Here is a 14,858-nt window from a genome sequence, read left to right as displayed (position 1 = left end):
GCTCCACCTAACAAACTGTATGTTTTACTTACTTTATTATCTGCCTTCCCTATTAGGTGAGTTCTCTGAGGGCAGAGATTTGTGTTTTATTTACTGATGTATCATTTCCAGTATCTAGACCAGTGCCTAGCACATAGATGATAATCAATATTTATTTTATTGAGTTTGTGATTCTTTTGTCTTAGGGATTGAATAGCAGGGGCTTCAGTACTTCCATCAATTGTTTGGATAAGAAGCAGTCTTTACAATAAGGCAGTTCTAGTGCTATATTGTAATGATAGTAATGGTTAGCATTTACTGATCATTTATAATGTGCCAGACACCATGCTAAATGCTTTGGATTTATTCTTCCATTTAATTTTATAGTCATCAGAAAGAACTTCAGGGTCCCAGTTTTTGAAGCTAAATTATTGATGGAATGATGAAATACTGTTTCTTTTTCAGAGTATTTAACCTTATTAGTCACACCTGCATGTGAGTTTTACTTTATTAACATGTAAAACTTGAGCTCTGAATTTCCTGAGAGTCAAGAGTGTGTCCTACACAAGTGAACCAAAAAAAACTAATGAAAGAATTTATGTTTAAAATGTCTATTTTCTCTCCATGATTCTGATACTATTTGAGTCTATGTTATCTTTGCCTAATCACATACAGCCATAGGGAGAATATTTGGACCTGGAATCAAGATAAATCTCATTTTTTATACTGTGTGTTTTCTTGTTTAGACAGCAATTTTCTGAATTTGAAAATGGTGATTACTTCAACATACTGAAATCTTCCTGAGAATGAGCTTTTCAAGATTGGGGCACATTCAGCTCTGCTCCTCAAAAAACATTTTATTGTTGTTTGTTCATTTCTTCATTTTTTTCCTTCCTACACTTTCATTTTACAGAAAAGATACTCTGCCTGACCTCACCACCTTTCATTGTGCATCAAGACCTCTCTCTTCAGAAATGCTTGGATCTAGCTTCCCTTTTTCAGTACCCACTGACAGTTTAAAGAGCAATAGGATAGGAGATGGAAGTGAATCTGTAACTGTGACAATCTCCTACAGAGCAAAGTCAGACTAAGTACAATGTATATTATGTGTGTCAATTCTGTAAGAAAAAAAATTCTTCAAAGCAAACTGAATCCAATGGTCAGATTTGTTTGTTCAGATAGGGTTTTTTTGGTGTTTTTTGTTTTTTGTTTTTTTACATTGGAGAGTGCAGTTGTTTGATCATCAACAACCAGAGTAAGAAAAGTGAAGAATGGGACTGTGGAGATTCCCTTTCTAAGGTATAATACAGGTAAAAATAACCTATGGAGACTTCTACCTTCCTGGGGTTTGAAAGTCCAGTGAAATCCTGGGCAGAAGAATGCTGTGGGGAAACTGGACAATTGTCCATGAGTTTGTTCTTGTGAGCTTCTCAGCCCTGTCGCCTGAACTACAGGCTCTCCTGTTTCTCCTTTTTTTGACCATTTACCTGGTTACCCTAACGGGCAATGTCCTCATCATCCTGGTCACCACAGCTGACTCTGCCCTTCAGAGTCGATTGTACTTCTTCCTCAGAAACTTGTCCTTCCTAGAGATAGGTTTCAACTTGGTCATTGTGCCCAAGCTGCTGGGGACCCTGATCATGCATGACACAGCCATCTCCTTCCTTGGCTGTGCTGCTCAGATGTATTTCTTCTTCTTCTTTGGGGCTGCTGAGTGCTGCCTCCTGGCCACCATGGCATATGACCGCTATGTAGCCATCTGCAACCCTCTGCGCTACCCAGTCATCATGGGCCACAGAGCCTGTGCCCAGCTGGCAGCTGCCTCTTGGTTCTCAGGGATTCCAGTTGCTACTGTGCAAACAACATGGATTTTCAGCTTCCCATTTTGTGGCCCCAACAAGGTGAACCACTTCTTCTGTGACAGCCCCCCTGTCATTGCATTGGTCTGTGCTGATACCTCTCTGTTTGAACTAGAGGCTCTAACATCTACAGTCCTATTCATCCTCTTCCCTTTCTTGCTGATCCTGGGGTCCTATGTCCGCATCCTCTCCGCTATCTTTAGGATGCCTTCAGCCGAGGGGAAACAAAAGGCCTTCTCCCACATGTTCCTCCCACATCCTGGTTGTGTCCCTCTTCTACAGCAACTGCCATCCTCATGTACTTCCGGCCCCGGTCCAGCACCTCTCCTGAAAGCAAGAAGTTTGCTGTCACTTTCCTACACCAGTGGTGACCACCCATGTTGAATCCCATCATCTACAGCTTAAGGAATAATGAAGTAAAGGCTGCACTGAGGAGGGTTGTACACAAGCCCCTGGACCCTGAGAAACTATAACAGACTTAGATGGAAAGTACAGGGTAGAGTGCAATGACTAAAGGAAATAAAAAATGAATTCCAAAATGGGTTTTTGTTCTCTGCTCTTTCTTGGAGCTGCAGTATATCCAATTGGATTCTTCACACCTCTACATGAATGTGAGTAGTCATCTCCCAATTTAATTTGTTCTAAAAAAGCTCCATAAAACTTGTTCATATTCCCCTCTTCCATTTATCAGTAAATAATATTACCATTCATTTAGTAGCTTAAGGAAAAACTCTAGGAGCCATTCTCATTTATTCACTATCCTTTATCCCTAACATTCAACTTAACAGCAAGCCTATCAAATTATTTCCAAATTATGTACTATATCCAACTTTTCTCCATCTACACTGCTATCAGCCTAGACAAGCGTCAATCATTCTTTACCTTGATTATTGTAGTAGCCTCCTGGCAGATTTCCTATTTCATTCTCACTACCCTATAATCCATATCCACAAAGAATCCTGGGTAGACTTTTCAATATATCATCAAATCATTTCACTCCCTCACTCAAAAATTTCCCAAAGCTTCCCATAACAGTTAGAATAAATTCTGAAACCTTTACTGAATCTACGTGCCCAACATCTGCTAGCCCCTTTCTATTTTTCCAACCTCATCTAAAATCACCTTCCCCCTCAATCACATCAATAAGAGTCCAATGTTTTTCAACTGTGGATCAGAAACACCTGAAGAACTTTAAAGAAATTTTAATGTCAGCACCTCTATTCCAGCCATCTCCCCCCAAAGCAGCTACACAACTATAAAACATTAACAAAACACACAAAATAGATATTTTAGAGGCCAACAAACACAAGACTGGGGAAGAGAGGTAAGAGGAGGGAAGAACACTCTGCTCTATGTTTTTCCTAAGCACATTTGCCCATTCTCTAATAGGGGAAAATAGAGACTTAGGATAAAGTGGCAGCCTCGCTGGAATAAGAAGATGCAAATTAGAAGTTGAGGTTGTATAGTGTCTTGGAATAGAGAGTTAAAATAATAAAGATGAGGGAACCACAGACAATTAAGTCCAAAATCTGCAGGAAATATCCTTATGAGTTGTTTGCCAACTCCTAAGTAGTTTATGCATAAGGAGAGACTCTAAGAAATGCAAAAGAAAGTAGCACATGAGAGGTTAAAAATTCTGAATTGTATGTATGTTACTACAGTAAAAGTTTAAAAATCTGAGATAACATTTAGTAACTGAGTGTTGCTGAGAGGTTGGATTTTAAGTCTTGTTAGGCAGACTATCTCAGGCTTTCAGTTGAGATCCCAGAAGGGCCATAATTTATGAATAAGTGCAGAAGACAGATGATAGATAGATGATCTTGCTCAAAAATCAATGTGCAGAAGATAGATGATAGATAGATGATCTTGCTCAAAAATCAAGGCAGATTATATTCTAGGCCATAAAACTAGTCTCAATAAATTTAAAAGGACTCAAGCCATATAAAGTATGTTATATGACCGTATAGAATTAAATTAGAAACAAATAACAAAAAAATCTCTGGGAAATCCCCAAATATTTGGAGAATAAATAACACACTTCTAAATAACCCGTGAGTCAAAGAAGAATTTAAAAGAGAAATTAGAAAATATGTTGAGCTGAATTAAAGTGAAAGCACAAGCTATCAGAATTTGTGGGATGATGCCAGCACTGAAAAGAAAAAATGACCTCAAATCATTGCCCTCAGCTTACACCTAAAGAAACGAGAAAAAATAAGAACAAATTTAGCAGAATAAAGAAAATAATAAAGTGGAACTCAGTGAAATACAAAACAGAAAACCAATAGAGAAAAGCAATGAATATTCTGGGAAAAGATCAATAAAATTGATAAACCTTGAGCCAAACTGAACAGGAAAGTAAGGAAGAAGACACAAATCACCAATATCTAGAGTGAGAAAGGGTACATCATTGCAGATTCTACAAACAGTGAATTATAAGACAACTTGTGGCAATAAATTCATCAACTTAGGTGAAATAGGCAAATTCCTTGAAAGATACAAATTACCACAGCTCACACAAGAAGAAATATATCATGTGGATGGATCTATATCTATTAAAGAAATTGAAATTGTATTAAAAACCTTCTGACAAAGCACACTGCAGGTCCAGATAGCTTCTCATTAAATGTGAATGGTCTAAACATTCAAATTCATGTTTGAATTAATGTTTGAATTCTACCAAATATTTAAGGAGGAAATAATACCAATTCTTCACAAATTCTTGCAAAAAAACTGAAACAGAGGGAATACATATCAACTCATTCTATGAGGCCAGTGTTACCCTGACACCAAAGGTAGAGAAAGGCATTAAAATGAAAGAAAACTGCAGGGAACTTTCAGGGAAGATGACAGAGTAGGGAGCTACAGGACTCACTCCTTCCACCAAAACAGCTAGTAAACAGGCAGGTACTGTCTGAAACAATTGTGCTGGGGCTCTAGGGGACAGAAGAACGCTGGAAGAATTAGAGAAACTGTGTCAAACAACTCCAAGTAACTCACTCCCAACTGTCGGCACTCATCCTCTACTCTTTAGGGAGGTCGCCTCCAGGCCCACTCCTGGCTTTCAGTTGCATACAGAAAGAGACATAAAAATCCTCTTCCCCAGGAATGGGATGGGGTATGGCCAAGCACTGATCCTGGCTTTTGATTAGCAAATTCAGATCACTGGGTCCCCGGCTCTGAGCCAATGTTTCAACCTACCCTAGACGAAGATGGCCACAAACATTGTTTCAACCTCACTCCTGACAAGGGCAGAAGTGGTAGAGGTTTAAGCAAGCACTTCCTCTCTTGTGCTGTGGTGAGAAGTTAGCTGAAGGATGCCATCTCCTGGGAAGGCCAAGCAAGCACAGCTTAAGGGAGAGATCAAAAAGGCTTACGCCTTCTTTACTGTCCCTCTCCCCAGGGATCTTTGGAGCTGGTGTGTGGTCCCTGGCTCTGTTCTGACAGGTAGATACTGACTTGGAAAAGTTCTATCTTGGGTGACCCTCCTCCAAGAATTTGCCCTCCAAGAAGAAATAACAATCACAAACATTTATGCACCTTATAAATAAAATATGAGACAAACACTGGCAAAAGTGAAGGGAGAAATAGACATCTCTACAATAATAATAATAATAATAATAATAATAATTCCTGCCCTACGGAATTTGGACTCACGCATACCCATGGTTACGTGAGACGCTTTTATAAAATTTTATATTTATAGATATCTCTGGTTGATTCTTTTTCCCTAGAGAACCCTAACACACAGAACTTATCAGAAGGAAAGACAATAGAGAGATGAAAAGGTGAACACTACCATTATGTCACTAATCCAGATATAGTGGAATATGTTGGATACTTCTTACCTGCAGAGCTTCTCTATCATATTGACCAAACAAAAGAGACCCATTTAATGGGGCAAGACTAAAACAGCTGATACTCATTTAGGAAAAGAAATCACTAACTAAAGTTTACTTTTTAAATTATTTTAAAAATTAAGCTCATTGATTGCTACTAACATAAAATCCAATAGAAATTACCTCATTACTAAATCCTATTTTTTTTTTTTTTTGGCCTCTAAAATGAATGTGTATGTTGAAATCATATTCTGTATTATTTTGTAAATCCATCTTAGAGAAACTACTTGAAACAAAGATACATAAGTGAGATGTTCTTCATTTTTAAATTTTAAAGTATCAGCAAAATCAGAGTCTTGTGTTTATACCTTATATATTAATATGATCAGGAATCATGTCATTCCACCTACCATCTAATAATAATACCTTACATTTGTATAACACTGTTAAACTTTTCAAATTAGTCTCACAACTACTATGTCTATTATTTCTGGGAATTAGAAATCAGTGTTTGAAATGTTAATAGGTGCTGAAGCTTCATACTGAATTTTTAAAATTTCATTTTATAAATTAGAATATGCTTATTTTAATGGAACAAGTTGGGGGGGGGGGGTCAACTTTCCCCTTTTGGTAATGTTGCCAGACGCAAAAGTTTGAGTTTGCACTTTAAAAATAATAGCAAGTAGATGGTTAGTCATGATTCCTCCCATGTTTGGATTGCCAGTTAGAAGCACTTTGTACTTTGTTGGTTATTTGCAACAAGGGAAAAGAAACAGCATCAAAATACAGCTTTGAAGGAGCATCATTTAATTTATAAGTGAGGCTATTAATAAACATAACCTCTGCTCTTCATGAGAGAGAAAATTAGATTTTTTTACTGATTGTCATGGTTGACATTTTCCTCAGTGTTCTGTAATAATCATTAGCCAGAAATCAACTCTAATTTGTTAGTGCCAGCAACATGCAGCTCTAGGAGCTCTTTAGTACTAAGCACACGATAAAACTTGAAAAAAAAAAAAGTACAATTATTTTTAAAAAGTGCTATCATCAATAGTAACAAATGTTCTACACCAATACTAGGTGTTGGTGGTGGGGTGGTGTATGGGAATCCTGTAGTTTATGTATGATTGTTTTGTAAACTCAAGACTTCCCTAATAAAAAAAAAATTTAAAAAAAACACCTGCCCATAAGCTCCCTGACCTAGAAGCTGCTTCTGCTTTTGCAGATGAATTGTGTCCTTGTTACTGCAGAAATCATGTCCTAAATAAAATGCTCTAAACTGCAACAACAACAAAAAAACTATAGACCCTTATCCCTCATGAATACATATGCAAAGTTTCTAAATATTTTAGCAGATCTGATACAACAATATATAAAACAAATAATAAATTTAGGATAAGACGTTATGAACAAGTGTGGTTTTTCCCAAGAATCCAAGATTGGTTTAACATTCAAAAAGAAGAATAAAAGTTACCAGGGGATGGGGTGGGAATATGGAATGGAAAGTTAAGGCTTAAAATGTACAAGGTTCCTATTGGAATGATGGAAAAGCTTTGGTAACGGATGGTGGTGAGAGTAGCACAACATTGTGAACATAATTAACCACACTGAAATATATATATATGAATGTGAGCAAAAGGGAAAATGTTAGATTGTATATATGGTAACAATAAAAGTTTTATTAAAAATTCACGGAACTAAACTATACAGTGAACCCTAAATTAAACCATGGACTATAGTCAATAGTACAATTATAAAAATGTGCTGTCATCAATTATAACAAATGTTCCACACCAAGGCAAGATATTAATAATGGGTGGCATATGGGAATTCTGTATTTTATGGATGATTGTTCTGTAAACCCACAGCTTCTCTAATAAAGAAAAAAAGGGGGGAAAAGGCAATCAGTGTAATTTACCACGTTAACAAATTTTTTAAAAATCAGGTGATTAGCTCAACAGCTGCAGAAGGAAAGCTTTTGACAAAAAGTGAACATCCATTCCTGATAAAAATTCTCAGCAAAATAGGTCTAATAGGAAATTCCTTTAGCAAGGTGGCAGGATACAAGACAAAATATAAAAATCTATTGAATGTTTCCTGCAGCTTTATTCATAATAGCCAAAAACTGGAAACCACCCAAATGTCCACCAACTGATGAATGGAAAAATAAATTTGATATACACATACAATAGAATACTACTCAGCAACACACTATTAACACATTCGACAATATGAATATGTCTCAAAAGCATTAGCCTATGTAAAAGAAGTTAGACCAAAAAGACTCCATGTTGTCTGATTCCATTCACATGAAATTTTAGGAAAGGTAAATATACAGTGACAGAAAGCAAATCAATGTTTGCCAGAGGCTATGGGGAGGAAAATGCACACTGACCAAAAGAGGGCTCCAGGATCTTTTATATTATGTGTGATAGTGGTTGGGCTGTTTATATTTATCAAAACCTCAATATAGTACCATTCGCCAAGAGAATCAGTTGAACCCTGGTGCCATGTTGATAACACTGCATCCCCTATATCATTGAGGAGTCAGTGTTTTGTCCTCACAAAAATAAACTCACAGTGTTTCTTCTAGTACCACCATTCACATACTTACAGAATTCCTTATCGCTAGATATGTATCCCCCATACAACATTAACCGCACCCAGGGGACACATTCTTTGGTGATAAAATGTTGGTAGTAGGCTCAAGCCCACTGAATTTACTTGTCTCAGTATGCATCCCATCATCATCCAGAAACAGTTAACCTGATAGAATAGTGGAATGGCCTGATGCAGTCCCAGTTCCAATTCCGGCTAAAAGACAATCTCCTAGAAGTAGGGTGCTGTTTTATAGAAAGGTATTATATGCTTTAAAATATTGGCCAATATACAGGGCTGTCTCTACAACAGCCAAAATGCATAAGTCAGCAAACCAAAGACAGAGTGGTTCTCTTCATTATTCCAGTAAGTAACCCAATAAGAAGTTTTTCCTTCCCATCCTCACTTTCTTGGGCTTGGTTTATTTCAAGTTTCTAGTGCTCAAAGAAGGCATACTTTAACCATGGTCCAGAACCTCTCATGCATGGTCCTAATGATTGGAAGCAAGGACTGTGCACTGGTATTGAGGTCCTTGTATTACTGAATCAGCAGCCACACAAAATTACTCTATTGCCTGGTGTGATTAATCTGGAGTGTCAAGAGCAAACTGGGTTGCTGATACATACTGGGGGTGAGGACTTTGTTTAGAAACCAGAAGATTCACTGGGATATCTTATAACACTTCTCTGATCAATAGCCACGATCTGCACAGTTTACAAAAGGATCAACAAGAACTCAAATCCTTTGGGAAAGAAAGTTTAGGTCACCACACCAGGTAAAGAATCCCAGCGGCTGAGGTGCCGTTAGAAAATAAGAAAACCATGAAAAGGGGGTGAGAGAAAGAAGCTATGATGAGAAATTTAGGCCTAGTGATCACCTGCCCTCTCCAGGGTCCTATTCCTTCCTCTTGGTCCTTTAGGTATAGGATAGGTGACAGCTCTTCATTCTTGTTATCCCTGGGATATGTCACTATTTCTTCTTGGTTTCCAAAACACTGTCTTCACTTTTATGACAGCATATTCTTATAGAGGCAATCCTCACGTCTCTATGAAGATTGTGAGGATAGCAGAGCACATATATTCTGCTTCATTGTACCCATGCTCTCTATTACTCTCTTCAAACTGATGTTGATGCATATACATGCACACGCACTCCCACCCAAAGAGCACCCAGTTCATAGGAAGTGATTCAGTAATGTTTGATAATTTATTGTCTATTTGATGGTGCAGAGAGAGATGCAGAAATACTAAAATATAATGAAGTTGGAGTAGAATCTGGGATAGAAAGTAATATACAGAATGACTAAAAAGAGATTTTTACAGGTTCCAGGATTTATAAAATGTGATTGCTTCCCAGGGGATTTCCTAACCTGCAGGTGCAAAAGGACCAACCAGAAGAAGCAGACCCTCCATTCTATTATGCCAGGAATTATTGTTCTTCTTCTACAAAGGAATTCAGGATGAAAGGTTGGAGGTTGGGTCTGTAGACAAAGCCCAAGGGTGAGACTCTTACCATATTCCAAATTCCCAAGGAAGGGGTCTTTACAGCAAGTCTTACAAGTAGGAAGCCAGCAGAGTCCCTGAACTCACTGTCAGTGAGAGATTCCAAGACTGCCTTGGAGATTGCCTGTGGCTACTTTCCTCAGGGCTCCCCTCACATCCTTGTTCCTCAGGCTGTAGATGAGAGGATTAAGCATGGGAGTCATCACTGCATAGAACACAGACACTACTTTTACCTGCTGTTTGGAAGACTTGGGTGTCATATAGGTGCCAATTGCTGACCCATAAAAAAGGATGACCACAATGAGGTGGGAGACACAGGTAGAGAATGCCTTGAGGCTCCTTGCAGCTGACTTCATCCTCACCACAGTCACTATGATGTGGCCATAGGATACCAGAATTAGGGAAACAGGTACAAGGAGAATCACAACCCCCATGAGGAAAATGGTTGTTTCTGAAGTACGGGTGTCTGTGGATGCCAGGATCAGCATTGCAGGCGCCTCACAAAAGAAATGAGCGATGCCATTGCTGCCTCGGTAGGGCAGCCTCAGTGTGAAGCTGGTATCTACCACAGCTACCAGAATACCACTGGTCCATGATCCTGTGGCTAGCTGGACACACATCCTCCAGGTCATGATGCTAGGATAATGCAAAGGGTTGCAGATGGCCACAAACCGGTCATAGGACATCACTGCTAGGAGGGCACACTGTGTACCCCCCAAAATGAGGCAGAGTAGAAGCTGAGCTGCACAACGTGCAAATGAAATGAACTTCTTCCTGGAGAGCAGGTGGACTAGCACCTGGGGAACAATGCTGGTAGAGAAACAGAGGTCAGCCAGAGACAAGTTGCAGAGAAAAAAATACATGGGTGTGTGAAGTCGGGAGTCAACCTGAACAAGGGACATGAGAAGGAGATTTCCAAGCACAGTGATCAAGTAGACACCCAGGAACAACACAAAGAGCAACTGCTGGGTATGTGGATCATCAGAGAGTCCCAGAAGGAAGAATTCTGTCACCTCCGTCTCATTTGTCTGTCTCATAGTTTGTCTCTTTTTTTCACTATATGCTAAACAATGGCATGCACACCTGTAAAATTATATAATTCAGAGTTTGAAGAAGTAGGAATTTTCCACAATCACTTCTACCATTTCAATAATCCCCTTTTAAAGGTCCTTAGCAGATGATCATTCTGTTTAGTTGGAACATTTCTAGTGTTGCAAAATTTAGTACTTTATAAGATGGTTGATTCCATTGTTCATGTCATCCGGGAAGTGTAGAGTAGATCAGAAGAATCATGTCACTTATTCTGAATACCAAACCTATAATAATACATTTTATTATATGACTAACATTAATACATGAATAGACTGAATTCATCTGAAAAGTCCTGTCATTTAATTTCTATTTAGTTTTCTTTCTTATACTGTTCTTGCCACACTTCCTCTATCTCATGATTGTGTGGATTTTTTTTAATGCTTTGGACATGCAACTGTTCCAGTTGTCTCTTTCCTGAAAACATACTTAACAAAAGTTTAAGAAATCAGTTAAGAGTGAAAGTACCTTGTAGAGCTGATATGCTTCTTGAAGAAAATAACTTATCTTAAAAAAAAACCAGGAAACCAAATTGTAATTCTGGATAGTGTGCCATAATCTCTTTGGTAATCCCATATCTAGTTCCAGCTAGAGCTCTCTAATAAGGATTTTTGATGATGAAAGAACTTCCAAAATAGGAGACACACCCTCACAACAAAGTTTCCATTTTAAATCACCAGTTTAGCTAGTTTCCTACTCAGCCCAAGCTCAGTGCTTACTCTCCCATCCAGTTCATCATTATCCTTCACTGCCTTGCTTCGTCTATTTACTTCTCCCAATGTTAATATCTCCTTTGAAAACTATGGCTGTCTTTTTCATCTTGGTTCCCATTGAAAGACACAGCATAGTGCTTTATGAAATAAATGATTAATTAAATGAAGTGAAAAAAAGAAAAAATTTGGTCACATATTTGGCTGAGGTGGTGAGAAAGCCTGCCAACATCCCTAAAGAGATTTGTAAGAATTGGGGATCAATAATGAAATTTCATGGAGCTGTTCCAAGGAGAGGGGGAAGAAAGACCTCTTACTTTAAAGACTCAAGTTTAAAAGAAAAATCAACAAACTGTTACAAGAAATAAGAAAGATTTCCAAGTTTTCCACACAGGCGCTCACTCAAACACAAAAACAAACAAACAAAAAAAAGCAATTTTCTGCACCAGCAATAACCAACTGGAAATTGTAATTTTTTTAAACAAGATCAAGTATTAGGGTTCTCAAGAGAAACAGAACTAACACAATATATTTGTCTATTAATATAGATATAGACATGACAAATATATTTAGAAGATAGAGATATATGATGTAGATGAAGATGATATAGATGTAGATGTAGATAGACATAACATAGACATAGGCATAGACACAGATATATAGCTCAACCAAGGCTGTTTTTCTTTCTCTTGACCAAGCTGCCAGCCTTACTCCTCTTGTGCTCCTACCCACTCCCTCCCCCATCCTGACTGCCTTGAAGAAAAAATCCAGCTGCAGGAAAATAAAGGGAAAAAGACAACTTCAGACCCTAACTATTCTAACTATCAAACTCCCTTCAGACCTCCCTCTTCCCCATTTCTCTTACCAGGACTATCCAGGCTCCAGAGAGGCTCCTAAACAGTTCCTTCTCTCTCTCCTACTCTCTCCCTGCCTTTATAGATTCCATGCAGCCTAATTACCACAAAAGAAAACATTATGAGCTAAGTGGTCCTAATTGAAACTTCAGTAAATTACTCATCTACTCCAGTATCAACCTCCCCTCATTATTATCTTTCAGTGCTTTTCCTCCAACCCACTCTCAGCTCTTAAGAAACCTGCTGTCCTTTGTTTGAAGAAGTTGAGTTCCACTCTCACTCCCCTGTTACAGCAGCACCTGAATAAAGTCATTCTTGCCTGCTGAACTTTGGTGCAATTTTTTCTTTGACAAGATATGCACACGCACACACACACACATACACCTGTACTGGGGTGACAGGGAGGCCAGGAGCCTAGAATTTGGAGAACTGGGTTCAAAGTTTGGTTAAGCTAAGAGGAAGTTAAAGAAGTCTTGGTAAGGGATTATATTTATACCACTGCTATAGAGGACTCTAGTGGTTTAAACTTTTAGGAACATTTAGACTTTCTTGTATTCTGTTTAGATAATTTGATTCGTTCAGTTTATTTTCTTAAATATAATTTTATTGAAATATATTCACAGACCATATAATCATGCAAAGTGTACAGATGTTCACAGCACCATCACATAGTTGTGCACCCAACACCACTATCATTTTTGAACATTTTCATTACTTCAAAAAATAAAAATAAGAATAAGAATAAGAATAAAAGTAAAAAAGAACACCCTTAACATCCCACAACCCTCCTCCCCCAACACCATTCCTTTACCCCCTGCCCCATTTTCCCCCTAACCTGTCCATACACTGGGTAAAGGGAGTGTGAGCCACAAGGCTCTCACAATCACACAACCAAACCATATAAGCTATACAATCACATAATTGTTTTCAAGAATCAAGGATACTACATTGCAATTCAACAGTTTCAGATATTTCCTTCTAGCTATTCTAATAAACTAAAAACTAAAAAGGGATATCTATATAATGCTTAAGAGTTACCCCCAGAATGACCTCTCAACTCCATCTGAAATCTCTCAGCCACTGAAACTTTATTTTGTTTCATTTTTCTTCCCCCTTTTGGTCCAGAAGGCTCTCAACCCTACCAAGCCAGCTCCAAGGTCATCCCCAGGAGTCATGTCTCACATTGCCAGGGAGATTTAACCCCTGGGAGTCATGTCCCATGTAAGGGGGAGGGCAGTGAATTTACCTGCCGAATTGGCTTAGAGTGAGAGGCCACATCTGAGCAACAAGAGATTATCTGGGGGTGACTCTCAGGCACAATTATAAGTAGACATAGCCTCTTCTTTGCAGTAACAAGCTTCATAAGGGCAAGCTTCAAGATCAAGTGCTCAGCCTACTAAACTGGTAGTCCCCAATGCTTGTGAGAATATCAGGAATTCCACAGGTGGGTAAGTTTAATATTTCCACATTTTTCCCCAGTCCCTCAAGGAGGCTTTGCAAATACTTTTTATTCTTTGCCCAAATTACCCTGGGATGTATCGGAGCTTCAGGCTAACCTGTACAAACCAACCAGATCTCACTCACTCTTCAAGGTTCCATGTAATTATGGTGTTTGAGTAAACTGACATACAAGTCAAATTATATAGTGTGCTGCAGAAAATATTGATTTTACTCCAAATAAGCATCTCTTCCTTTGGTCTCACACAGAAGGCAAAGTTTCAAAACACAGTTAATATCCTCTACCCTTTAGTCTGATCTACCCCAATCTCAACCAAGTCCAATTCATTTATATCTCCAATTGAAGTCTGATCTCTTTTTCAGCCTCTTTAACAGTTGCTGTGTGGGGCAATACTGACACAGGAGCAGAACTCTGGCTCCGAGTCCCAGGCACCACACAGACACCTGAAGCTCCAGGGACCGGCCAGGTCACATACAAACAGCATCTCAGAATTTAGAAATAATGGTTACAATTCATAAATAGATGTGACTGCTCTAAGAGCTTAAATCTAGGAACCTTTACATAATCCTTCCCCTAATAATGCATGTTCCCAAATTCAACTCTCAGAGTTTGTACATTATTGTTAGTCCATATTAATGAAATGTTATAATGTTTTTCTTTTCATTTCTGGCTTATTTCACTCAACCTACTGTCCTCAAGGTCCATTCACCTAGTTGCATACCTCACAACTTTACTCCTTCTTGTCATATCTCAATATTCCACTGTATGTATACACCACAGTTCACCATTCTGTTTATCAGTCAATGTACCCTTAGGCCACCTCCATCCAATGCAAATCGTGAATACTGCCACCACAGACACCAGTGTGCAAATGTTCACTCGTGTCCCCACTCTCAGTTCCTCCAAGTATACAACCAATAACAGGGTTACAGGACCCTATGGCACACTGAGCTTCCTGTGGAACCACTATAC

The 14,858-nt window shown here is 38.5% G+C and overlaps 1 protein-coding gene and 1 pseudogene across 1 annotated transcript; one reads left to right on the top strand and one right to left on the bottom strand.

Annotated features, from left to right (window-relative positions):
- The first annotated feature begins 1,358 nt into the window (after positions 1-1,358).
- LOC119537611 lies at positions 1,359-2,311 on the top strand (annotated as a pseudogene).
- A 7,552-nt stretch (positions 2,312-9,863) lies between these two features.
- Positions 9,864-10,823, bottom strand: LOC119536982 (olfactory receptor 2D2). The gene has a single exon (XM_037839621.1). The coding sequence runs from the start codon at positions 10,809-10,811 to the stop codon at positions 9,864-9,866; it is 948 nt and encodes a 315-aa protein (XP_037695549.1). The 5' UTR covers positions 10,812-10,823.
- Between the last annotated feature and the right edge of the window lie 4,035 nt (positions 10,824-14,858).

Source organism: Choloepus didactylus, chromosome 6, assembly GCF_015220235.1.
Source record: "Choloepus didactylus isolate mChoDid1 chromosome 6, mChoDid1.pri, whole genome shotgun sequence".
Taxonomy (NCBI): domain Eukaryota; kingdom Metazoa; phylum Chordata; class Mammalia; order Pilosa; family Megalonychidae; genus Choloepus; species Choloepus didactylus.
The sequence above is the reverse complement of the archived record's forward strand: the minus strand, read 5'-3'. Positions and strand labels throughout refer to the sequence as shown.

Excerpts from the sequence above, each read along its gene's own strand:
- LOC119536982 (XM_037839621.1), bottom strand. The coding sequence starts at position 10,811 with ATGAGACAGACAAATGAGACGGAGGTGACAGAATTCTTCCTTCTGGGA.